At 38.8% G+C, this 27,642-nt stretch overlaps 1 protein-coding gene across 1 annotated transcript; it reads left to right on the top strand.

Annotated features, from left to right (window-relative positions):
- Positions 1–278: 278 nt before the first annotated feature.
- HMGCR (3-hydroxy-3-methylglutaryl-CoA reductase) lies at positions 279–25,184 on the top strand. The gene is made up of 20 exons (XM_023207992.3): positions 279–654; positions 5,245–5,432; positions 6,848–6,959; positions 7,240–7,327; positions 8,546–8,630; positions 10,192–10,297; positions 12,794–12,900; positions 13,011–13,127; positions 13,541–13,701; positions 13,820–14,067; positions 14,176–14,354; positions 17,630–17,824; positions 18,174–18,332; positions 18,484–18,641; positions 19,439–19,544; positions 21,760–21,930; positions 22,273–22,413; positions 22,500–22,658; positions 23,090–23,244; positions 23,393–25,184. Exons 2-20 carry the CDS (start codon positions 5,268–5,270, stop codon positions 23,445–23,447), a joined length of 2,667 nt encoding a protein of 888 aa, XP_023063760.1. The 5' UTR covers positions 279–654; positions 5,245–5,267; the 3' UTR covers positions 23,448–25,184.
- The last annotated feature ends 2,458 nt before the right edge of the window (positions 25,185–27,642 follow it).

Here is a 27,642-nt window from a genome sequence, read left to right as displayed (position 1 = left end):
AAATCTCGGGAAACCGCTGGTTTCGGCTACCGGCCAGTTATAGGTTTGAGGTACTCGTCGCTGCCACCTTCCCTTTTTTATACTCCTCTTTTTTTCATGGCCGCCTCTACTTCCCTCCATCTCTCCCGCGCTAGTAACTGAGCTTTCAGTCATCGACCTGACCCTGCGTTTTCCCTCACGCTCCAATTCTGCTTCCTATAACTGCCTCCCACTGTACACTCACAGTCAGGATGACCACGGGTCAGGCCCTGGGGCTGTGGGACACTCCACTCGCCAGGTCCCCTATCGCCTTCGCCTAGGCAGCTGCCATGCTTGCGCCCCCACGGCTCTAGGGCCAATAGGCAGGCCCTACTGCTGGGACTCGAACGGCTATTGGTTGGCCGAGCCGTGGTGAGAGATGGTGCGGTGCCTGTTCTTGGCCCTGTAGAGAGCTGTGGGCGGTTGTTAAGGCGACCGTTCGTGACGTAGCGCCGTCAGGCCGAGCAGCCCCCAGGCGATTGGCTAGACAATCGAACGATCCTCTTTTATTGGTCGAAGGCTCGTCCGGCTCCACGCGTGCGTAAGGCGAGGGTTCCTTCCGCTCCGTGTCTCCGTTGACTGGAGACTGGCGGAGCACCGGCGCCGGGGTTCGGTGGCCTCTAGTGAGATCTGGAGGTGAGGCGGCTGGTGGCCAAGAAGCGGGGCCGGGGCGGCGGGGAGCGGGGCGAGATGAGTGGGAGTGGGGTTTTGGCTATTTTGGTGGCAATTCTGGAGCTTCCTTCGGCCCTGGGAAGTGGCTGCCAGCAGCTCCTGCGGACCTGGAGGGTGCTGCGGTTGCGCTTTGTTGGTGTGGCGGCCCGGACCCGCGGGGACCGCAAGGAATGTCCTTGAGGCCCGGCAGGCCGAGCGGCGACCGGCACCAGTGTCGGAGGAACCCAGGGTCCCGAACTGGGTTTGAGAGGCGGGCGGCGGTCTGGCCTCTTGGTGACTGCGGTCATCATCTGCGGACCCGCGGGGCGTAGCCGCGTTCATCGGCCCTGTTCAGAGTAGGCAGTGCTGGCTGCATGGTCGCGATAATCCGGGCGGAAAGGGTGTCAGGCAGGGTGACCTCGGAGGCCTCTGGATTCGAGAAATGCTAGGGGTCTGTGGGGCTTCTGGGTTGGCAGCTCGCAGGGCAGACGGGAAAAGCGCGGCTGCTGGATCCGGGCATTCACGCCATGTGCATGATTTCGGCGTCCCACAAGGTAGAGAATGTACTTTTTGTTTACTTATGAATTTATTTTCGTCTCCATGCAATGAAAGGCATTTTGCAATTTAGAGATAATCTAGCAAAGGCCTGGACAGTACTTTGGGCATAGACTGGATTTTGCAGGCCTGCTTTGTTGTGGTGTTCTTCCAGAACTTATGATAAACTTGGTGGTCAAGACAAATGGGAATTAGTAACACGAAGGTTAAACAAAATTGCACATAGGTTACAACATTAACATGAAAATTGTCAGGTGTTTGGGATAACCATTTCAAGATAAGTCTGTGAGTATGCCTGCATCCACACACTCTTTGTATTATTCCTTTATGGTCTAGTTTCTAGACCATAGATAGCCACATTATGGAATCACATGGTCTACTTAGGTTGACCCATGTGAAATTGCCAGTATTTAAAATTCAGCTGACCTACAAAAATAGCAGTTTCGTATTATTCCATTTAATACTTATCTTTGTCAGAGAACTTTGGAGCTCTAGCTTCGTAAGTGAATGAAGAGAAGAGATATGACTTAAAAACAGCATGTAATAGAATGTGAGCTAATTGGGTATAGAATCCAGGTTTCCTGATTGCTAGTGCAAGATTTTTTTTTTTTTTTTTTTTCTTTCTGGAATACCAGCTTGAGCAGCAGAATGCTAGATCCTGTTGGGATTGAAAATGACTGCCATATAAGACGCAGTTCTTGCCTTCAAAGAGACAAAATGTACACATTTAATTAATTTGAGAACACTGTAAGATAGTATATAATCAAATACTGGAATGTGCAATGCAGGCGGAGTGCTGAGTAGGAGGAAGTAGGATGCCGAAGCATCCTTTTCTGCAGTTGGTCGTGGTAGGTGGTTTCTGTAGCAGATTGGATTGACATTTAAGCATTATCCATTCTTTTAAAGAATATGTAAAATGTTTGCAGCATACTTTTTAGTCTGAATAAGTAAGGCATACCTTGCCTATTTGTTTTGTTTCTTTAAGTGAAATTAATTTTTATTGCAGTGTTGCATAAATACTGTCAACTCAATTTGCAGGAGCTATCCTGTAGCCTGCTTTTTCCATTTGCAACTGCTGATGAAGGTGGAAGATTGGATTCTATGGCATGTAAATGCTTTGCATAATCACAGGGCAATGGGGAGGATGTTCATGAGAAATGAGATTGTTTATAATTATGGTTGCTTTTGACACACCCTTATAAGATTGCTCAGTTTGTTTCCAAATAGGTGGGGTTTTCTGTGTTTAGGGATGGCTGACAGGGTCATGTGTAATTTTTTTCCTTGAATATTGCAAAGATGACTTTACACCTAGGAAAAAAGTCCCAGAATTACAATGCCACCATAAAATCTTTTGAGGGAATACATAATGTGTCTAATGTATAATTATGGGTTTATGATGTTAAATCAATTTGTTCACAAGTTAGTGTTCCTACGGGGTTGCAGCTAAGATTTTAATTCAAATGAATTAACTTTTTAATAATAATCTGATTGACATAATGAGGAAAAATCTGAGCTGAAGTGTTTTTTTGCAGGGAAAGAGGGTTAGAAATAATGTTGACCTAATTTTGAAACACGTAGTTAATTTACTTTCTGGAACTTCGATGCTAGTTGATCCTGTAGAACAATGGGTAGAGTTGTGTTTTAAATGTAAGAAAGAAATTATGTGATAGAATACCATCATGAAAATCTAGCCTTTTACTTTTAGTGAGTCTTTTGGTTATAATTAAGTAGGGTTCATATCTAAGATTTGATTAAAGATTTCCAATATTTTAAATCCAAGTACCTGCTAATTTAATAGAAAGTATTTTGTTGCTGTTGTACATTTTCCAGGATAGTTCCAAGTTGACTGTCTCTAATTTGAAGATCTGAAATCTGAAATGCTCCAAAATCTGAAATTTCTTGAGCACCAACCTGACACTTAAAGGAAATGCTCATTGTAGCCTTTGGAATTTGGATTTTGGATTTTGGATTAGGGATGCTAAGCTAGTAAATGTAATGCAGATATTACAAAATTCGAAAACATCCCAAATCTGAAATGCTTCTGGTCCCAAGCATTTTGGATAAGGGATACTCAACCTGTATGTAAAATGTTTCTCCTTCCCATACCCCATTAATATGTTCCCTGAATGCTCTGCATTTAGCCTTCAACTAGAGGGCATGGGTTACATCCATATCTAGGTGCCTTTAAAAAAAGTCATCTTTAGGTCTGTTTCAAGATGTGTCATAAAACACATGCTGCTATAGTTTAAGAATTTAAGCCAGCATTTATTGAGCAATGCTATGTGTGAGTGCAAGGTGCTGGAGGGTAAATTGATGAATAAGACTCAGGGTGGAAGGTTGAAAAAGCATGAGTAAACACAGGCAGGTACACGCCACATTTATATTCCTTTAGGTACTGCCAACTTTTTAAAACTGTGACCCACAGTAGGAAACACATGTTAATTTAAAAGCCAGACACACACTTACGTATGTATAGTTTCTTGAAACCTAGTTTTAAGAAATAATACCTACCCATACTACCTGGCTTACCCAACAGCTATTTTTTATAATATTGTTTTCTATTTAATTTTATTTAAAAATGTTTGTTCTTATTGATGAAATTGATGTCATGATCTAATTGATCCAGTTGTTGTGGATCAACGGGTTGAAAACTATTCAGCTAGTGGTGTGGTATGGCTGAAATGTAGAGAACATGGAGTGATGCAGTGAGAGATGACACTTGATATTTGCTTTGGTTCCTTAAAGCTACTCTTTTTTGTTTTCGGTCTTTCCCCTAACCCTTTATAAATAGATAAATGCTTTGTTTCACTTACTTGATTGCCTTTTTATAGTCTGTCTTCAACAGATGAATCACTTTCTTAGTTATTACTAAATGTGAGATTCATTTGAATTCTTGCTAGAGTGGCAGTTAATGAGCTTACTTTTTAAGTCTTTTTGGTTGATTTTTGCAGGTTACTAATATGCTTTATCACAGGCATTAATTTTAGTGAAAGAAGTAAGACTTGCAGGTTTATTTATGGAGACCAATGGTAATATAAGATTTTTTTCAAAATCAGAATATCAGAATTATTATTTAGCAAACACGAAATTTAGTCATGGTAGTCACTAGATCAAAATCTTCTATATGTTCTATTGGGAATTTTTTTGAATGCTATATACAGATACTTCAGCCAGTCATCCTCTTCTACTACTGTTCTAGCTTTTGATTAGTTGTGAAAGTTGGGAGCTTTTCACGTCTAATGCTTTTCTACTGGTCTTCTAGCACTATTGTTGATGATTCTGCTAGAAGAAAAGCAGCCACCACAGCAAAATTCTTACCCTGTTTTATTAATGTAGAAACATCTATCAGAAAAGACTTTTTTTCTGTTGACAGCAATGTTAGGAAGGTTTTATTAAACATCCTTTTGCTAGTGACATTCTGCCATGTTTTATGGAATGAAAAAGTACAAGAGGTCCCTGCCCTTGAGGATCTTATAAACTAACGTGATTTATAGCAGTTCACTCAACAAGTAGATTCTTTGGTGTTTACCTTTTGTGTAATCAGAATGTAGATGATCAAGAAGATACTTAACATGCATTTTATATCTAGGTAATTAGAAAATGTGAATAGCTGTTTCTCACTTGTGTTTTCTGCTTGATTGCTCTTCTACTTGCAAGGCTCAGGTAATACGGTTGAGCTACTTACCTGGTTTGATCTTAAATGTTTGAATTCATATACTTTTTAAGAAATGGCTGCTTTAAAGTTGGTTGCCAGTGAGTAGTAAAGGATTTATTGTTTGAGTGAAGAAGTAATAACATAGTTCTCTTAATTTTATAATTATTTTCCAGAATTATAAAGAACAGTATCAAATAGTCATATGTATAGGACACTGCGCATACAAAGCAGGGTTTATAGCATACTTTTCCTTAAAATCTTTTCCTAAAACTGCAGTGACCTGTATAGCACACTTTTCCTTAAAATCTTTTCCTAAAAATACAATGAGCTGTATACTAAGTGTTCACACTTGATATTCCTTCCAGGATCCACAGATTCTGTATCTACAATGTTGTCAAGACTTTTTCGAATGCATGGCCTCTTCGTGGCCTCCCATCCCTGGGAAGTCATAGTGGGGACAGTGACACTGACCATCTGCATGATGTCCATGAACATGTTTACTGGTAACAATAAGATCTGTGGTTGGAATTATGAATGTCCAAAGTTTGAAGAGGTTAGTGAAGTTAATTTGATATTGACTAAAGTAAATTACATTTTCAATTTCTAAAGAGCCCTTAAGCCCTTATATGGGACCACATAATTTTTAAAAGTTATGAGTAAAACCTTTTTTTTTGAAAGGGAATCTCCCTCTGTCGCCCAGGCTGGAGTTCAGTGGCACGATCTCGGCTCACTGCAAGCTCCGCCTCCTGGGTTCACGCCATTCTCCTGCCTCAGCCTCCTGAGTAGCTGGGACTACAGGCGCCCGCCACCACGCCCGGCTAATTTTTTGTATTTTTAATAGAGATGAGGTTTCACCATGTTAGCCAGGATGGTCTGGATCTCCTGACCTCATGATCCACCCGCCTTGGCCTCCCAAAGTGCTGGGATTACAGGCGTGAGCCACCGTGCTCGGCCAAGTAAAATCTTTAGTATGTAGGAACTTACCTCAAATTTCTGTTTATATGGAATGCACTGGAAATACATATTTCCAGTGCATACAAAATACAATATTTTGCTTTCTCTTCACAAATGAGTGTAATTGACTTTATTTGAGAAATACATCTTTTATAAGTAACTAATAGTCAAAAATGAGTGTGGGCCAGGTGTAGTGACTCATGCCTGTAATCCCAACACTTTTGGAGGCCAAAGCAGGAGAATTTTTTGAGCCCAGGAGTTCAAGACCAGCCTGGGCAACCTGGGCAACATAGTAAGACCCAGTCTTTAAAAAAATTAAAGGCTGGGCGCAGTGGCTCACGCCTGTAATCCCAGCACTTTGGGAGGCTGAGGCAGGTGGATCACGAGGTCAGGAGATTGAGACCATCCTGGCTAACACGGTGAAACCCGTGTCTCTACTAAAAAATACAAAACGTTAGCTGGGCATGGTGGCGGGCGCCTGTAATCCCAGCTACTCAAGAGGCTGAGGCAGGAGAATGGCATGAACCAGGGAGGCGGAGCTTGCAGTAAGCCGAGATCGCACCACTGCACTCCAGCCTGGGCAACAGAGCAAGACTCCATCTCAAAAACAAAAAAAAAAAACTTAAAAAATTATCTGGATGTAGTAGCATGCACCTGTAGTCCTGCTACTTTGGAGGCCATGGCAGGAGGGTCCCTTGAACTTGGGAGGTTGAGGCTGCAGTGAGCTGTGATTGCACCACTGCACTCCAGCCTGGGTAACAGCATGTAACCCTGTCTCAAAAAAAAAAAAAAATTGCAGTGATGTATTGGCTTACCACAGTGGTTTGATTAACAGTTGGATTTAATTTTTGATTTGCATGTTTGATATTTTTATTGGACTTGTAGTGTGCTTACATTTATGTTCTCATGACAATATATAAATGAATTGCACATGCAAAATAAAAATTCTTAGTTTTGATTTCTTATTTTAAAAGTCAGAGCTATTGGAATTTCCTTTTCTTTCTCTCCTATTAGGATGTTTTGAGCAGTGACATTATAATTCTGACAATAACACGATGCATAGCAATCCTGTATATTTACTTCCAGTTCCAGAATTTACGTCAACTTGGATCAAAATATATTTTGGGTAATAGTTTTACATGTTTAACTTCTGGTGTCATTAGATTTTTGATGTGCTGTAGAAATAAACCTGTTCATTCAAATCTTGTATTTGGAAATATGTGTGTTGCTGAAAGTGTGCTGCATGCGTTTAATAGTTTCCTTATTATTGGCAATTAGACCTTCTGAAATTTGAGACCTTAATAATTTGGAGAAAACTAGTATTATCTCAGAATACTGTGTGAGACTGTTATTATTTGTGTAGTAAAGGATAAAGGTTTTTCAGTATTGAATTTTTGTCATTTTAGGTATTGCTGGCCTCTTCACAATTTTCTCAAGCTTTGTATTCAGTACAGTTGTCATTCACTTCTTAGACAAAGAATTGACAGGCTTGAAGTAAGTATTTAAAACCTCAATATACTTTCTGTCAAAATACATTTTAAAAAACTTTTCTTCTCCATGGTGCAAAGGCACATTTTCAAAAGTTAAGAAAATAAGGGGAATTTTTTTGTTTAATTTTACTATTAGCTAATTTTCATAACTATTAACATTTTGGCATATATCCTTTTCTACTGTTTTTATACTTAAAGAAAATATCTGACATCATATATATTGTTTTATAATTTCTTTATGCATAATAATAGTTTATCAACATCTTTCCCTGTCCCCCTTTTTTTGAGATGGAGTTTCGCTCTTGTCACCCAGTCTGGAGTGTAATGGCATGATCCTGGCTCACTGCAACCTCCACCTTCTGGGTTCAAGCAGTTCTCCTGCCTCAGCCTCCTGAGTAGCTGGGATTACAGGCACCTGCCACCATGCCCATCTAATTTTTGTATTTTTAGTGGAGACTGTTTTTTGCCATGTTGGTCAGGCTGGTCTCCAACTCCTGACCTCAAGTGATCTGCCTGCCTTGGCCTCCCAAAGTGCTAGGATTATAGACGTGAGCCATTGTGCCCGGCCTCCATGTCCTTAATGTTAAACTAAATTGTTTGTAATGGCTATATGTATTCTCTTCTGTCTAAACATCTTGTAGTTTATTAATCATCTAATGTTGGACTGTTACGTTATTTAATTTTTTTCATTAATAACTCTGTGATAAATGGTTTTGTAACTACATTTTTGTTCATATTCATAATCATTTTCTTCAGATACATTCCTAGGAGTGAGACAGTGGTTTTACTTTTTTTTTTTTAAGAGCTTTTTAGTGCTGTCATTGCCAATTTAGTTTCCAGAGAGTTTGTTTTGTTTATCCTTCCACAGGTAGTGATTAATGAAAATTTTTATATATTCCACTTTTTTTCCCTAATGGTAATCCAAGGAGGTACTTTTTACCAAGGATGATCTTTTGATACAAAATTATCAAAAGGTGTTTAAATGTAAATATACTTACATTTTAACATTAAAAATATTTTTAACAAATATTTTGAGCAACTGTTATGTTTAGCTTTGAGGATGCTGAAGAAATATAAGGTATACCTTTTTGTCTGCAGAAAGGTACACATACTACAGGATCATACAATATAGAGGGGCGGAAAGCTTTTGTTCTAAAAAGAATTTTTTTTTAAATCATACTTTTTCTCATTAAATTTATCTGATCATTTTGTTCTTTTCCAGTGAAGCTTTGCCTTTTTTCCTCCTTCTGATTGACCTTTCCAGAGCAAGTGCATTAGCAAAGTTTGCCCTCAGTTCCAACTCACAGGTAAGTATTATTTATAAGATAGGAATGTGAATAGTATTCCTTTTTTCAGTTTACATTAATAGGAAGGATTAATAGAGTTTCTTCATAGTCCAAGATTTAAGAATTGCACAGAATTTTAAGTTTAATTCTCAAGTCCCAAGACGGGTCTCCATAAGTGCCCCAGGAACAGTCCTCTCTATCTAACAACTCAATTATGATTCTGTGGCTACTGGAATTTGGAATTGCCTCCATTTTTCTTTTTGAAAGTTTTCAGAAATTATGGTAAAAATTTTTGGGTAAATAAGAGTGTTTTCCTAGTGAAACACATCAGAGAGCAGAACAGGATCTAATGGAAGAGAACCCCAGGGTTGGTTGATTGATTGATTGATTGATTGATTTGAGATGTAGTCTCACTCTGTCGCCCAGGCTGGAGTGCAGTGGCGAGATCTTGGCTCACCGCAACCTTCTCCTCCTGGCTTCAAGGGATTCTTCTGCCTCAGCCACCCGAGTAGCTGGGATTACAGGTGTGCACCACCATCCCCGGCTAATTTTTGTGTTTTTAGTAGAGATGGAGTTTTGCCATGTTGGCCGGGCTGGTCTTTAATTCCTGACCTCAAGTGATCCACCCACCTCGGCTTCCCGAAGTGCTGGGATTACAGATGGGAGCCACCGTGCCTGGTCAGACTTATTTTTAAACCCCTTAAATTAACACTGGCGTTATTTCCTATTTTAAGTTTCTTCTTAATGTTCATTAGTCACTTTGAAGAACCTAACCTTTTTAACAATATTATATCAGAGCATCTTGAGTATAAAATAGTACACAATTCTGCCCTGATTATTTATTGATAATGTGTATGATCATTTGAACATGTTAACAAGGAAATGAGTTTGGTTTTATTAATACTAATATGATCTCATAAAAAATTTGCAACTAAGCTTCTGCCATGGTAGGCAAAAATATAGAATGTTGTAGGATTTAATTATGTGGGATTTAAATGACAGAGTTAATGCATGACCTCAAAGGAATATTCCTAAGAAATATCTTATTCAGTGGAAAGGGAATCAGGGCACTATATGTTCTTTTTTAAAAATTTGGCTGGGCGCAGTGGCTCACCCCTGTAATCCCAGCACTTCGGGAGCTGAGGCAGGCAGATCACCTGAGGTCAGGAGTTCGAGATCAGCCTGGCCAATGTGGTGAAACCCTGTCTCTACTAAAAATACAAAAATGAGCTGGGCATGGTGGTGGGTGCCTGTAATCCCAGCTACTCGGGAGGCTGAGGCGGGAGAATCGCTTGAACCCAGGAGGTGGAGGTTGCAGTGAACCAGGATTGAGCCATTGCACGTTGCACTCCAGCCTGGGAAACAAAGTGAGACTCCATTTCAAAACAGAAAAAAAAAAATTCATTTTTAAATCCGTCATATTACCATTATACTTTCTATCTTGAATACCTGTTAGTTTTATCATATTGTATATTTTACTCTTTGAATAATAATTTGATATTAATATAAGCCATAGGATGCTCTAACATTTAAAAAAGTTATTTTGTCCCTTGCCCTCATTGATATGTTTGATCTGTTTTAGGATGAAGTAAGAGAAAATATTGCTCGTGGAATGGCAATTTTAGGTCCAACATTTACCCTCGATGCTCTTGTTGAATGTCTTGTTATTGGAGTTGGTACCATGTCAGGTTTGTAGGGAATTTTTGCCATATTTTAAAATAGGTATGTCACTAAAGAGGAAAAAGAACATCTTGGATTTGTATTATTTATTGTTAAATTCTGACTTTTAAATTACTCTTAAAATTTTTTATTATATTTGTGATATTTTTGTTCATTTGCTTTCTTTTGTTTGGTTTTTTTAACCAACATTGCATTCCAAGGTTGGTCTGCAAGACACCTTCCAGGCCCTGCTGTTACTTAGACTCAACTGGTGATTTGGTTTTTTGTGTTTTAATTATCATGTAGGGAGAAAAGAGTCAGGAATTGGACAGATCTGAGTAAGATTCACCCAATAAGGTGATTGGAAATATTTAATCCAATAGTAAGCAGTACATCTCAGCAAGCACCCAGCATTAGCTTCAACACGTTTCTTCATTCTTAATTTGGATAGTAGAGAATCAGATATTAATATCAAACATAGGACTTCATTATGTAGAATAAAAATTACAGCCTGTCATGGAAATTTGCCAGAAGGAATATATTATGCTGTGTGAAGGTCTCCTAATCATTAGGACTATATTTTATGGCTTTCTCATAAAGACCATACTTAGTTAACTACTGTGTATTTCCTGGTACCTTAGAGCCCTCAATGAGATGCCTCATTCTTTCAGAAGTAAATTATCTAACTTTTAAGGGTGTAAATTATTGTCGTTAGTTTAGGCCTTTTCAGTGGATAGTATTTTTAAAATGTAATATTGCTTCTAACTTTCTGAGAGTAAATTATTATTTAGTTATTCTTTTATTCAACAAAGATTTTATTTAGCAGATAAAATATTTTTTAATTTTAAAAATTTACTTACCTTAAAATTTACTTTTGGGAGTACAATTTTATGAGTTTTGATAATGACATAGTCATGTAACCACCACTACACTCAAGAAAAAATGTTGATAAGGTGAAAATGTACTTGTATGATTTTATTCAAGCAAAAGAATATATGAGAAGAGAATTTGCCAGGAAGTAACAGTTGGGCCATGAAACCACGGGGTTATTCATTGAAATAATAATGATGTGAAAAGCAGTTGGGCGATGAGTTTTGTCATGATATGGTCAGAGAAGTAGACAAAGGAAGTGATTAGATTTGTGGTTGGAGAAGGCAGTGAGACATTTACAGCTATACAGAAATGGTGTAATTAGAGATTTGGGTTAGGGTAGAAAAGGACAGATTTAACACATAGTAACTTGGAAGTAACCCTTTGAAAAAGCCAGTACAAAAAGTAGAAAGTCTTAGCTTCTTGGATGCATGTGGATTGGTGCTGTTTCTTTGTGTATAGAGAGACTTACCTGGGGACACAGTAAGGAAGAATGCCTGGAGAGCATATGGCAACAAGATGAGTGAATATTGTGCAGAGAGAAATAGTAGATAGTCAAGTCATGAAAGCATTGGTCAAGTGTGGTTTCGATGGCCTCAAGTTTGAAAAGATATTCAGTTACCATTTAAAATGTGGTTTATAATGCTTTTGTTATTGTGATTGTGTAGCCTCTTGAATTTCCACATTTGAGGGTAATTGTGGAATTAAAAAAAATACAATATATGCTTGTTCTAGTCAGTCAAATGATATCTTAAAATTTAGGAAATAAAATACAACTTTGAGTTTTTGTGAGCAGTTTTTATAGAACAATTTAAATTTATGTTTCAAAGCATTGTTATGTTTGACATCAGAAATATGTTTTATATTATGCTCAAGTTTATTTGTAAAGTGAGAGAGAAGGATTTGGTGGTGATCTAAGGTCTCTTCTAGCCTCTATAATTCGGTTGTTTACTATTTGAGATTACCAAATGATACCTTAAGTATTTTGTAGTGGAATATGTTTGTTAATTTTTAATCTTGAGTTGCCATTTTGTATTATATCATTTTCCAAACAGATGAATGAAATAACCAAAATTATAAGAACTTCAGTAGCCATCATAGAGGTTATGTTGAAATTAGAGTTTGTTGGTACACAAAAAATAATTATTTTGATCTTATATCAGGACTGGCATAACTGGCAGGATATTCCACTTATATAAAAAATCCTTGGTTAATTGGCAAATTGCTTTTCTCCTAACAAGTGGGATTAGATCAATAGTGTAACTGGGGTTTTGCTCCATTAGAGTAGCCTGTACTCTCCTTATTTCATAACAAGGCACTACTGCTTGACAAAAAGGAATTGGAAACACATATGTTTATCAGTTGTGTATTAAACACTACCATTCTGCCTGGCATTATGATACTGGGGACATGGGAGAAGGCAAGAGCTTTGCCCTTGAGGGACTTAGAGTTCTGTGGTTATTCCTGCTGTTCCCTAAGGCTTGGCATCACCTCTGAGTTGCTAATTCTATTTCCAGTAAATGGCAAGGAGCTTAATGTATTGATATTTTCATGTATTTGTCTACCTGCAGGAAGACAAATATATCCTTGTGATACATGCAGCATCAAAAATACATCCACTTAACTAGTTATATCTTTAATTTTTCTCTAACCAGGGGTTCGTCAGCTTGAAATTATGTGCTGCTTTGGCTGCATGTCAGTTCTTGCCAACTACTTCGTGTTCATGACTTTCTTCCCAGCTTGTGTGTCCTTGGTATTAGAGGTAAGACCAGTTCTTACATATGGCACTAGTAGAAGAGTAATATTTCTGCTTACATCAGTTTACCTGAACAGAATCAATACCTTCTAATGTCACACTGACTTAATTTGTAGCTTTCTCGGGAAAGCCGCGAGGGTCGTCCAATTTGGCAGCTCAGCCATTTTGCCCGAGTTTTAGAAGAAGAAGAAAATAAGCCAAACCCTGTAACTCAGAGGGTCAAGATGATTATGGTAATGACATAGTTTTCTTCTCCTTTTAGTATCCTCACTTCCAATCTCATTGTTTTTAAGATTTCTTATTTTCTACAATTTTTGGCCCATTCAATGATATTGCACCCCCTTCTTCCTTTTTTTCTTAATGTGTTCATTTATTTGAGGCTCCTGGTCTTTATTAGCCCCTCTCTCCTAAGCAAACTTTTTCAGTTCCTCCACCTTATCTCCCTTTGAAAGCCTGTTCTTTGGGATGTTTTCAGGAGTTCAGTGGGGTCACTACTTTATTTAGTTGCATAGCAAACTTGGGGCTTTTTTTTTCATGGTAAGAGGAAGCTATGAGAGATAATGGCTGGTTGTCTATTTGCTAGGGATAAGAAATTTAAGTTCTGTTGATATGCAGAGGACACATTATTTTTAAAATTTTATTTCAGTCTCTAGGCTTGGTTCTTGTTCATGCTCACAGTCGCTGGATAGCTGATCCTTCTCCTCAAAACAGTACAGCAGATACTTCTAAGGTTTCTTTAGGACTGGATGAAAATGTGTCTAAGAGAATTGAACCAAGTGTTTCCCTCTGGCAATTTTATCTCTCTAAGTAAGTTAACTGAAATCTACTTTGTGATATATTAATCATAGTACTCTATGCTAATACAAGTTTAGATTGTATCCTTTACGTTTCTGAATAATATTTTAATTTGCTTTCTTTTATTTAGAATGATCAGCATGGATATTGAACAAGTTATTACCCTAAGTTTAGCTCTTCTTCTGGCTGTCAAGTACATCTTCTTTGAACAAGCAGAGACAGAATCTACACTCTCGTTAAAAAACCCTATCACATCTCCTGTAGTGACACAAAAGAAAGTCCCAGACAACTGTTGTAGACGTGAACCTGTGCTGGTCAGAAATAACCAGAAATGTGATTCAATAGAGGAAGAGACAGGGATAAACCGAGAAAGAAAAGGTAACTTGTTATTCTCTTCACTTTCAGTCCTTCATTGCTTCTTCAAAAAGTAGTCTGTTTTCAAAATTATGTGCCGTGTTGTGAGATTTCTTTTGATCTCTTGAACAGTTGAGGTTATAAAACCCTTGGTGGCTGAAACAGATACCCCAAACAAAGCTACATTTGTAGTTGGTAACTCCTCCTTACTCGATACTTCATCAGTACTGGTGACACAGGAACCTGAAATTGAACTTCCCGGGGAACCTCGGCCTAACGAAGAATGTCTACAGATACTTGGGAATGCAGAGGTGAGGACGATACATAAACTCCAACGTAGCATTTTTCATTACAAAGGAGCTTTTTCAAGGAAGAAAAATCTAGTATCTGCTGAACAATACAGCTAAGTTCTGGGCACCATGTAACATAACTAACAGATACTATCTTCTTTCTTTATTTCCCACAATCTTGAGAGGTAGGTAGAATTATCTGTTTTTTAGATGAGAACGTTGAGGCTCCAGTATGTTTAATTTCCCCGAGTAGTACATCTAGGAAATGGTAAAGCTGATAGCAGGGTCCAAGATTTTCTGACTCCAGAGTCAAAACTCTTTCTAGTTTATTACTGTTTATCATAGAGATGAGCGACCACTGTATTCTCATAGGTGTGTTGAGGCCTAGAAAGAGTTTAACACGGAGACAAGTTTCAAAGATAGAAGAAAGTTTTTGTTTTATTTTGTAAGCTTGATACCCGTGAGGAAGCTTGCTTTTGTTTTTGAGATTTGAACAGGGTCTTCTACCTACATGACCATATCAGTCTACTCATGCTTTCATGCAAATAATCATGTTCCATTCATGTCTGCTTAATATGGTTAATTCTTTCTTTTAAATATATTTTAATACATTTATTGGTAAAATGCAATTTTTCACCAGTTTTATTGAGGTATACTTGACAAATGAAATTTTATTTTATTATTATTATATTTTGGGAGACAGAGTGTCACTCTGTCACCCAGGCTGGAGTAGAGTGGCACCATCTTGGCTCACTGCAACCTCCACCTCCCAGGTTCAAGTGATTCTTGTGTATCAGCCAGGATCCTGAGTAACTGGGATTACAGGCATGTGCCACCATGTCTGGCTAGTTTTTGTATTTTTAGCAGAGACAGGGTTTCACCATGTTGGCCAGGCTGGTCTCAAACTCCTGGCCTCAAGTGGTCTGCCTGCCTTGGCCTCCCAAAGTGCTGGGATTACAGGCATGAGCCACTGCACACCCGGCCTACGTTCTTTAATCATATACTTTTTAGCTGAATTTAGTCATTGTTCTTTAAACACAGTTCCCAACTCTGGGTTTCTGTTGTTTTTGTCATCTGACGTGCCTCCGCATCTCCAGATGCTCACACCTTCAGGGCAAATGCTAGCATCTATGAAATCTATCTCAATTCCGCCAAACAGAAGTAACCTTTCTTTTCTGAAGCATCCTTTATATAGAGACTGCATTTTTAATGGCAGTTGTACTTTGTTGCTTATATCATATTTACCTGAGTATCTCCATTATTAGACATCAGGCTCTTAGAAGGCTAAGTCCATGTCTTGAGAAGGCTTTGGATTTCGTAGTTGCTCAGTAAACTTTAAGAGAATGAATGAATTTGGACTGACAATACATAAACCAGCTAATGTTTATCTTACTATTCTTTTGAAAAATTAGACTAATATTAGTGTTCGCAAAGATCCTTAATAAACCCACAGGTAGTAGTCACAAAATTGAATTACTGGTACCAGTTTTGTGGAGGATGGTGATTGTGAATGTGTGTGTATGCATATGTATGTATATCACCACCACAAGCAGAGTCAAGAGACAGCTAATAAACCAAGAGAAAATATTGGCAATTTATATTTAAAGGCTAAAGGGCTAATCTGTAATATATAAAGAGCTCCTGCAAATTGATGAGACTAAATTTTTATCTAATTTTTTAAAAGCAGATAATATAATCAGTCTGTTGTCAGGAGAAAAGTACATATGGCTCTTAAAAATGTGAGAAGGTGATTAACTTCATCCTAAGAGAAATACAAATTAAAATTGTACTTGAGATATTTTCACTCATCAGATTGGCAGTAATCCCAAAGTTTAATAACAAACTCTATTGAGGTTGTCAGGAGAAGTCTTTTCTTGTTTTTTTTTTTTTTTTTTTTTTTTTTTTGTTGTTGTTGTTGTTGTTGTTGTTTATTTCTTTTGAGAAGGAGTTTTGCTGTTGTTGCCCAGGCTGGAGTGCAATGGTGTGATCTTGGCTCACCGCAACCTCTGCCTCGCAGGTTCAATTGATTCTCCTGTCTCACCCTCCCAAGTAGCTGGGATTACAGGCATGCGCCACCATGCCTGGCTAATTTTATATTTTTAGTAGAGACGGGGTTTCTCCATGTTTGTCAGGCTGGTCTCGAGCTCTGGACCTCAGGTGATCTGCCCGTCTTGGCCTCCCAAGGTGCTGGGATTATAGGCATGAGCCACTGCTCCCAACCTGGAAAGGTCTTTTATTAACGTTGGTGGTGAGAAGGCAATTGTACAGTGTTAATTCAAATTAATAAATTTGTAAAAATTATAAAAATTTATGAGATTATAAATGTTTATACCCTTTGGCCCAACACTTGTGTGAATTCATACCCATATGTGTGCGTGTGTGTGTGTGTGTGTGTATATATATATGTGTGTGTGTGTGTGTGTGTATGTGTATTTATAATCATGCATAAAAATCTCTGGATGGATACTCAATAAAACAGTGGTACCTATTTATGTGTAGGTAGCAAAGAACTGGGCAGATGGTAGACAGAGATAGGATGAAGACTTTTCGTTATATCTCTTTTAATATTTAGTTTTTAAACCATGTGAATATCTTGCCTGTTCAGGATATTAAAAATAGAAAGTTTACTAGAGTTTAAACAATAGCGGTTACATCTGACACACACTTGAAACCTTGCTAAATTCACGTTTATTTTTCTTTTTATGGTGTATTAGTGCAAGCCTGTCTTTGTATTGTCTTTGTATTGTAAAATCTAATGAGAATGGTATTTATGTTATTTTTGTTTGGCATTTTTTGTATTAAAATGAATTGTTATTTTGTGGAGGTATCTTTTTTTTTTTTTTTCCATATGGAGTCTCGCTCTGTCGCCCAGGCTGGAGTGCAGTGGCTGGATCTCAGCTCATTGCAAGCTCCGCCTCTCGGGTTTACGCCATTCTCCTGCCTCAGCCTCCCGAGCAGCTGGGACTACAGGCGCCCGCCACCTCGCCTGGCTAGTTTTTTGTATTTTTTAGTAGAGACGGGGTTTCACCATATTAGCCAGGATGGTCTCGAACTCCTGACCTCGTGATCCGCCCGTCTCGGCCTCCCAAAGTGCTGGGATTACAGGCTTGAGCCACCGTGCCCAGCCCCGGAGGTATCTTTTATTTAAAAACTACAGTGATTTAATTTAAAAATTACATTATTTTAACTTAGCATTATTTATATTAAATGGTTTATAACATGAAATACAGTCCTTCAAGCCTTCTGTTTCATCTCTCTCTCTAACCCCAATTTCATTTTTTTCTCCATTTCTTTAGAAAGGTGCAAAATTCCTTAGTGATGCTGAGATCATCCAGTTAGTCAATGCTAAGCATATCCCAGCCTATAAGTTGGAAACTCTGATGGAAACTCATGAGCGTGGTGTATCTATTCGCCGACAGTTACTTTCCAAAAAGCTTTCAGAACCTTCTTCTCTGCAGTACCTACCTTACAGGGATTATAATTACTCCTTGGTATGTTGTTTTCTTGATTAAGAGAGGTTTGCTTTGTATGTTTTTAATCTTTTTTTTTTTCTTGATTAGTTTCGTATATGTGCATAGTTTTATAAAACATTTTCCTTTTAAATCATTTTACCCTCATTTTTTATTCTGCTTATGATGTAGGTCATAGAAATTAAAAATATTTTTCCTGTTTTTATAGTCATTACTCAAAGATTTTAGTATGTTAAACACTGTTTAAAGGTAAATTAAAAATTTTGTTTAAAAAGAATACATACTAAATAGTTATTAATGACAAGCTGAGATGAGTTTTTGTGCATTTTACTATATAGATTTTCATTTGGTGCCTGACTTTACCTTGTAGGTGATGGGAGCTTGTTGTGAGAATGTTATTGGATATATGCCCATCCCTGTTGGAGTAGCAGGACCCCTTTGCTTGGATGGAAAAGAATTTCAGGTTCCAATGGCAACAACAGAAGGTTGTCTTGTGGCCAGCACCAATAGAGGCTGCAGAGCAATAGGTGTAAGTTGGCATTTATATATTTGCCAGTTTTAAAATACATCATGGGCAAGGCAATGAGAAGAGTTTTAAGGACAATTAGTTGATACCTTTTAGGTCAAGCATGAGCATTTTTGGGTAACATGTGCTTGCTTCTCTAACATATACTGTGCAGCTTGGTGGAGGTGCCAGCAGCCGAGTCCTTGCAGATGGGATGACTCGTGGCCCAGTTGTGCGTCTTCCACGTGCTTGTGACTCTGCAGAAGTGAAAGCCTGGCTTGAAACATCTGAAGGGTTTGCAGTGATAAAGGAGGCATTTGACAGCACTAGCAGGTGTGTGAGCGGATTTGTATGTACATTTATGTCTATTTGTTTATTTTAGAACTAGTGTCATTTTCTGTGATTACCAAACATAATTGTTAACATATACCTCCTTAAGAACACATAACAGAATATCAACTTTAAAGCCATTCATTTAAAATGAGTAATATTTATGCCTGGTTGGGGGGAAAAAGAATCTTGATTCAAATGAATAGCTCCACAGAGGTAAATTAGTAAGAAAAAAAAAGTGTGAGCTAGTAATTTTGATTAGACTGTTACTTTGCCTAGGAGAGAACTGTCTTAGAAAAAAAGATTTTCCAAATAGGAGAGAAGTATTAGTATAAGAGACTTACTTTAAATAAAGAAAATTAAATTTTTAAAGTAGCATAATCAATACAAATGATAACCACAATATAGTTCAAGCTAACACATTTGTTTTTATGTGAACTGTGTAAGTTTATTAAGAAATAATTGTGACGGCGCAGTGGCTTATGCCTGTAAGCCCAACACTTTGGGAGGCCAAGGCAGGCAGATCACTTGAGGCCAAGAGTTCGAGACCATCCTGACTGACATGGCAAAACCCTGTCTCTACTCAAAATACAAAAATTGGTTGGGCATGGTGGCCCGCGCCTGTAATCCCAGCTACTCAGGAGACTGAGGCAGGAGAATTTCTTGAACCTGGGAGGTGGATGTTGCAGTGAGCTGAGATCACGCCATTGCACTCCAGCCTGGGTGACAGAGCGAGACTCCATCTCAGAAAAATAAATAAATAAAGAATACAATACAATCTTTGCATCTTTTATTTATAGATTTGCACGTCTGCAGAAACTTCATACAAGCATAGCTGGACGCAACCTTTATATCCGTTTCCAGTCCAGGTCAGGGGATGCCATGGGGATGAACATGATTTCAAAGGTAAGTGTAGGTAGAGTATCTGAAAGTACTTTTATTAAAAGGTAAATATTGATTGATATAACTCATGTTATATCAATCAGGCATTTGTTGATTGGTATTCCTTACATTTGATAGATTTAATTTAGACTTGGCATTACACATATCCTGAGTTTACTCAGGACTGGGAACAGTCTTAATGTTGACATTTCAAAACTTTATCTAGTCAAGAGACCACCTTTGAAGCTGACCTCTTCCAGAGACTTCAAGATTCGTCTTTAAGAACACCAATATAATCTCAGTACTTTGGGAGGCCAAGGCAAGGAGATTGCTTGGGGTCTGGAGTTTAAGACCAGCCTGGGCAACATAGTGAGATGCCATCTCTACAAGCAATAAAAAAAAAATAGCTGGGCATAGTGGCACATACCTGTGGTCCTCGCTGCACGGTAGGCTGAGGTGGGAAGTTAGCTTGAGCCTAGGAGCTTGAGGCCAGCTTGGGCAATGTAGCAAGACCCTGACTCCATTCATCCATCTGTCTGTCTGCCCGTCCATTCGTCTGTCCGTTTTTCAAGTTAGGATATTTTCTACTTATGTGGGGTTTACAGCCTAATAAACCTATCAGAAGTCAAGGAGCATTGCCAATAAACAGTATGGCAGTTGAACAACTTAAAAATAGAATTACCATATGATCCAGCAGTTGCACTTCTGGGCATATACCCAAAAGAACTGAAAGCAGTTCTCAAAAAGATATTTGTACACCTATGTTTGTAGCAGCATTTTTCATAATAGCTATGAACTGGAATCAACCTAAGTGTTCATTCTTGGATGAATGGACAACAAAGTAGATATATTTGTATGTGTATGTATGTATATGTCTATATAAAATGGAATATTACTCAGCTTTAAAAAGGAAGGAAATTATAGCACATGATACAACATGGATAAACATTGATGACTTTATGCTAAATGAAATAAACCAGTCACAAAAACACAAATACTGTATCATTCCACTTGAATGAGGTGTCCAGAATAGTCAAATTCATAGAGACAGAAAGTAGAATGGTGGTTATCATGGGTTTAGGGAAGGGGAAAATGGGTGGTTGTTATTTAGTAAGTGCAGAGTTTTTGTTTTATGAGATGAAAAGAGTTCTGGGAGCAAAGACATGGAACCAGCCCAAATGCCCATCAATGATAGACTGGATAAAGAAAATGTGGCACATATACACCATGGAATACCATGCAGCCATAAGAAAGGAATGAGATCATGTCCTTTGCAGGGACATGGATGAGCCTGGAAGCCATCATCCTCAGCAAACTAACACAGGAACAGAAAACCAAACACCACACCTTCTCACTTGTAAGTGGGAGTTGAACAGTGAGAACACACGAACACAGGGAGGGGAACAACACACACCGAGGCATGTCAGGGTGTTGGGGCAAGGGGAAGAGCATTAGCACAAATACCTAATGCATGTGGGGCTTAAAACCTATGTGACAGATTGATGGGTGCAGCAAACCACCATGGCACATGTATTCCTATGTAACAAACCTGCACGTTCTATACATATATCCTAGAACTTAAAAAAAAAAAAAAGAGTGCTGGGTATTTGTTGCATGGCAGTGTGAATATACTTACCACTGTATACCTAAAAATGGGTAGGATGGTAAATTTTATGTGTTTTACCACAATAAAATTATTTTTTAAATTGCCAATAAGTATGTTTTGGGTTATTGAGGGATGAGTCGTTAATTGAATTAATTCTATTTAATTGGAAGTCATTGGAAAGCTTATTTGTATTTTACGTAATAAAGCTCAACGACTTTCCACCTCACAAGATCGACTCTTATGACCCACTTCTCTTTACAGAGTACATTACTTGGGGTTTTAGGTAACAGCTGAATAACTAGAAGATGGAATTTATTACTCATTCCCCAGTGACATATAAATATGAGTATCCTTATTGAGTATTTTTAACATTATCATTTTTTATCTACATCCTATTCAACAATGACTACAAAGAACTTGGTTTTCTTACCGAGAAAGAAACATATTAGGAATCTGTACCTGACCAAGAAAGTAATTGTGATGGTTAATAAAACAGCTGTTATTTTTGTGCTCAGTTTCTTTGAAGTATAGTTATTACACTTAGAAATATATCATAGATACAAATAAATTCTTCCCATAAGGATGAATATTTCATGCATTTAATATGTGTGTGTTTTGGGTTCTTGTTAACAGGGTACAGAGAAAGCACTTTCAAAACTTCATGAGTATTTCCCTGAAATGCAGATTCTAGCTGTTAGTGGTAACTATTGTACTGACAAGAAACCTGCTGCTATAAACTGGATAGAGGGAAGAGGAAAATCTGTTGTTTGTGAAGCTGTCATTCCAGCCAAGGTTGTCAGAGAAGTGAGTGACTGGATGGATAACTTATCTTTTTTATTTTGAAATCTTTAATTGTATTTAAAACTAGGGTAAAGGAGTATTAACATTTTAAATAAAGTTAAATATATGGGACAGTGTTTTCCATCAAAGATGACTGTTGTACCTTGCCACCTGTCTGTGTGTATCTAATCCATAGGAACAAACTTTACTGATTTTTTTTTTTAATTATTATTTTTTAATGGAGGACAGAACTTGAATGGGGCCACATCTAAACTTTGTTTTCTGGAGGTGCAGAAAGATAGATTTGGGTAACATTCCCCGAACCTTCCGGAGGAACATCTAAATGTACACAGCTCTGTTTCCTAGGTATTAAAGACTACCACAGAGGCTATGATTGAGGTCAACATTAACAAGAATTTAGTAGGCTCTGCCATGGCTGGGAGCATAGGAGGCTACAACGCCCATGCAGCAAACATTGTCACTGCCATCTACATTGCCTGTGGACAGGTGAGCTCTCCAGCCTCCACTTCTCTTTTTACATCTTTCTGAGTGAAAGAAGTATATTGTAGATTTTTTTCTTTTATTTTTTTCAGGATGCAGCACAGAATGTTGGTAGTTCAAACTGTATTACTTTAATGGAAGCAAGTGGCCCCACAAATGAAGATTTATATATCAGCTGCACTATGCCATCTATAGAGATAGGAACGGTGGGCGGTGGGACCAACCTGCTACCTCAGCAAGCCTGTTTGCAGGTATGATGTATATCAGGCATAGAGTCCACACGCCTAGTTCCGACTCTCGGTTTCTCTTTCTAGCTGAGATTATGTATCACTCACCTCTATATTTTAATTGGTCTTTTCAAAACTCTTTTGTCATATCAGCCTAATCCATTGTGTCCAAATAAGCATGTTTCAGCTTATGCTTAGATAAGAAAGTAGATGAAGAGAGCAAATGAATGTTCATCTACTGAGTAAAGGGCACTGCCGGTCAGGCTGTGAATATGATGTTAGCTATGGTATTAGGCACTGTCAGTCGTGGCTGTCAAGTCTTGGAAAGTTAGTACTTCCAGTGGAGTCTAGTTCTATTCTGATGCCATTTATAGTTGCCCCGTTTTTAGTTGATTGAGTAAGAAATTGTTCATGATTTTAAGGGTGAATCTTGCTGTGTCTCTCTCTGGCTACAGATGCTAGGTGTTCAAGGAGCATGCAAAGATAATCCTGGGGAAAATGCCCGGCAGCTTGCCCGAATTGTGTGTGGGACCGTAATGGCTGGGGAATTGTCACTTATGGCAGCATTGGCAGCAGGACATCTTGTCAAAAGTCACATGATTCACAACAGGTAATACCCAAAGATATATTTAACATGTTTTCCCTATATTTCAAAAAATATGCAGTGTAAAAACTTACTACTCAGCTACTGTAGTCCCAAGTTAAAATTCTACATTCCTGATATTTATATATTGCTACTTTGTCATTTTCTACCATAGGTCGAAAATCAATTTACAAGACCTCCAAGGAGCTTGCACTAAGAAGACAGCTTGAATAGCTTGACAGTTCTGAACTGGAACACGCGCATTGGGTTGAAAGGACTAACATAAAATCTGTGAATTAAAAAAGCTCAATGCATTGGCTTGTTGAGGATGAATAGATGTGATCACTGAGACAACCACTTGGTTTTTGACTCTTTCAGAGAGGTCTCAGGTTCTTTCCATGCAGATTCCTCAGATCTGAACACAATTTAGTGCTTTACATGCTGTGCTCTTTGGAAAGATTTCAGCAAGAATATTGTACGTTAAAGCATCAAAGATGTTAATCTACAACTCACCTCTGAAGGCAAATACAAGCTGGGAAAAAAGTTTTGATGAAATTCTTGAAGTTCATGGTGATCAGTGCAATTGACTTTCTCCCTCACCCCTGCCGATTGAAAATGGATTTTAAAATGATACTGTAGCTGACGAAACTCCTGATTTTGTAGTTAATTTATTAAGTCTGGGATGTAGAACTTCAAGAAGCAAGAGCTAAGTTCATATTTGTAAATTAATTCTTCATTTGGTGCTGGTCTATTTTGATTTTGGGGGGTAAACAGCATTATTCTTCAGAAGGGGACCTGTTTTCTTCAAGGGAAGAAACACTTATTCCCACACTACAGAATAATGTGTTAAACGTGCTAAATAGTTCTGTCAGGAAAACAAATCACTGCATTTATCTCCGCAGGCTATTTGTTCAGAGAGGCCTTTTGTTTAAATATAAATGTTTGTCTAGATTGGCTATAACATGTCTTTCAGCATTAGGCTTTTAAGAAACACAGGGTTTTGTATTCATTACTAAAGATATCAGAGCTTTTAATGTTGCTTAGATGAGGGTGAGTGTCAAATGCAAGCAAGACTGGGACCTTAGAAATCAATGGAGAAACACAGTTTTGAAAGAAAAATACCATTTCTCTAAGCCAACTTTAATTGCTTAAAAGACATTTTTATTTAGTTGAAAAATCTAGTTTTTTTTTTTTTTTGTAAACTGTATCAAATCTGTATATGTTGTAATAAAGCTTCTTATGCTAGTTTATTGGAAGTGTTCAAGAAATAAAAATCAACTTGTGTACTGATAAAATACTCTAGCTTGGGCCAGAGAAGATAATGTTCTTTAAGGTTGTCCAGGAAACCCTGGCTTGCTTGCGGAGCCTAATGAAAGGGAAAGTCGACTTTCAGAGCCAGTGAAGGAGCCACGTGAATGGCCTAGTTCTTGTGGCCAGGAGGTTGGTGACTGAAACATTTACAGAGGGCTCTTTGATGGACCCATGAACGCTCTTAGCTTCCTCAGGGGATCAGCAGAGTTATTGAATCTTAATTTTTTTTTTTAATGTACAAGTTTTGTATAAATAATAAAGAACTCCTTATTTTGTATTACATCTAATGCTTCAAGTGTTGGTCTTGGAAAGCTGATGATGTCTCTTGTAGAAGATGGACTCTGAAGAACATTCCAGTAAACCACGGCAGCATGAAGAGCCTCTTAGTGATTGCGTCTGCAGTGTTACTGTGGAAGATTTACCTTTTCCGTTGTACGTAAAGCTTAAATTGTTTTTGTTGTGACTTTTTAGCCAGTGACTCTTTTTCTGAGCTTTTCATGGAAGTGGCAGTGAAAAATATGTTGAGTGTTCATTTTAGGACTGTAATTAATATCTTGCTAAATTAATGTTTTGTACAATTACTATATTGTATACATTTTGTTATAGAATACTTTTTTTCTAGTTTTAGTAAATAATGAAAAGGAAGTTAATACCAATAAGTGTAAGCAGTAACCTTTTTTTCTTTGGATTAATCCTAGCCCTGCCTGAGGTCTGGAAGCTTGTAAAGTCTGGTCATAGTAGTAACCTGTAATTCATGCGAGGAGTCACATGACCACTCTCAAACTCTAAAACATTGATAGCAGTATTCTATTGCATTAAAATCAGCTTTCTTAGAGCGTTTGATTAGTTCAGATTTATGTCAACTAGACATCTTTTGGATAGTGAGAGTGGGAGGGCTAGTTAAGGAGAAGAGGGGCAACCACAACCAAACAGCCATTGCAAGCATTTAAGCTGTGTGAGCTGAATTGGAGAGGAATTTGTACAGCTTAGTATAGCTGAGGATGGCCTCTTTAGAAATTATTGTGAGTCAGTAATTTACATAAAATGATTGACTACACATTTTTGCTGTAGTTAGAGGTAAAAAGGTATGTATGAGCCACTAAGAAAGAACCAAGGCCCGGATACTAGAGGATCAATTTGAGTTTTTCTCTGAAATGACCTGAGGTCACCTGTCAGCCCTCTCCAGGGTGGAACAGGCTGGACAGAAGAGAGAGAAGGATCTTCAAGCCTGCTTTCCGCCTGGGTGATAAGCTGAGCAATGAGATGCATGTGGCAGAACAGGATGTTTGATTTCAGGAGACGATACAGGATTAAATCCAAGGGGCACATCTCACACTGAAGGATCTGAGTTTAGATAAGAGGACAAAGAACAGCAAAACACATCAATACCAATCTCCTGAGCATTATGTTCATTGTGGAGTTTTTTTTTTAATGACCATTGTTTCTCGAAGTATGCTCCTGTGCTAGGTAAGTCTTGAATTTATTAATTACTTTGCCCAGTTAGCAAAAATAATGGGTAACCGCTACACTGGAAGCCAAGAGAAGATGGCAGATGATTTAGTTTGCGATTATGTGTTTAAAGCTTAACGGATTGCATTTTTCATTTTGGTGTGCCTGGAACACAGCCCTCCTACCCCCCATCCCTGCTGTTTTCCATCCTGTGCAAGTTTGAGAGCTGCGGGGGGAGGTATGGGCACTCTTACATCAGGATGTGAGTTTTCTAACAGCTGTTCCCTAAGGCCAAAAGAAGAGCCTCGGCCGGGCGCGGTGGCTCAAGCCTGTAATCCCAGCACTTTGGGAGGCCGAGACGGGCGGATCACGAGGTCAGGAGATCGAGACCATCCTGGCTAACATGGTGAAACCCCGTCTCTACTAAAAATACAAAAAAACTAGCCGGGCGAGGTGGCGGGCGCCTGTAGTCCCAGCTACTCCGGAGGCTGAGGCAGGAGAATAAACCCGGGAGGCAGAGCTTGCAGTGAGCTGAGATCCGGCCACTGCACTCCAGTCCGGGCGACAGAGCGAGACTCCGCCTCAAAAAAAAAAAAAAAAAAAAAAAAAAAAGAAGAGCCTCACACTAACGCTGGGGTTAGGAGGCTGAATACAAAAGATGGCTTTAATACTGTGCTCTCAAATGAGTGTGCATCCACCCAGAGGACCTGCTTCAACAGACTGCTGGGCCCCGCCCCAGCGATTTCCTAAGCTCTTGTTCTGGGGTGGGGCCAGAACTTTGGCAGTTAACAGGTGCTGCTGCTGCACTAACAGGTTGGAACTTCAATATGAGGTACCTGGTGGGGCTGTGAATGAATGGTTTTACAAAACTGTTTATTCAGTACCACAAGGTTGGGAAACACCCGGGGAGAGACCAAGTGTTGGCTAATAAAAATTCAATTGGAATTAACCCAAGAGAGATGTAATAACTAACTAGAAAATGTTACTTGGAATTGGTGCTCCTCATACGCCCCCTTCCTGTCCCAGAACACTGAAGGTCTTCTCCACCTCTTCAACCTGTGGAGTGACTGCCCCAGAGAGAAGCACTTGCCACCACCTATTCCCTTCACCCTTCTGCTTGTTCCCTGCACTCTGCGGCAAAGGGCCAGATAGGGGGAAAAACAGCCCCTTTTAGAGGTATGTATCACTGTCCACTCCCCATCCTCACCCCGCCTGCACTATGAAGTTTGACTACTTTGAACTGTAGCGTTCCAGGATTGTAGCACTGGAGCAGGATTAGTCCCAGGCAACAGCATTCCAGTGGGCTAATTCTGAAGCCAGTTGGCAGGGAGCGTAAAAGTAGGAGGGCCTTGTGCCAGCTGCTAAGCATACAGGGTGTGTATATGTGTGTGCGCCAGCTGCTAACTAAGCATACAGGGTGTGTGTGTGTGTGTGTGTGTGTGTGTGTGTGTGTGTGTGTGTGTCTGTGTATGATGGAAGGAAAGCATCAGGAAGTAATCCAAACTAGAAGGGCTCCGGTCATCCCCCCGTGTTGATTATGGAAGTACTTTGCTTTCATGTCACTTGCAAATTTGAAGTGGGCTGGAGTGGAGGTGGGGGGCAGTTGAGGGGGCAATTCTGTCTCCCCTCTAAAATCAGCTGGGATTGTACTCAGTAGAAGCCTTG

This window comes from Piliocolobus tephrosceles, chromosome 4 (genome assembly GCF_002776525.5).
Source record: "Piliocolobus tephrosceles isolate RC106 chromosome 4, ASM277652v3, whole genome shotgun sequence".
NCBI lineage: Eukaryota > Metazoa > Chordata > Mammalia > Primates > Cercopithecidae > Piliocolobus > Piliocolobus tephrosceles.
The sequence above is the reverse complement of the archived record's forward strand: the minus strand, read 5'-3'. Positions and strand labels throughout refer to the sequence as shown.

Bases quoted from the DNA above. Each gene is read 5' to 3' on its own strand.
- HMGCR (XM_023207992.3), top strand. From the start codon at position 5,268: ATGTTGTCAAGACTTTTTCGAATGCATGGCCTCTTCGTGGCCTCCCAT. The intron at 14,068-14,175 runs GTAACTTGTTAT...TCTCTTGAACAG, and splicing joins GATAAACCGAGAAAGAAAAG to TTGAGGTTATAAAACCCTTG. The intron at 19,545-21,759 runs GTAAGTGTAGGT...TCTTGTTAACAG, and splicing joins GGATGAACATGATTTCAAAG to GGTACAGAGAAAGCACTTTC.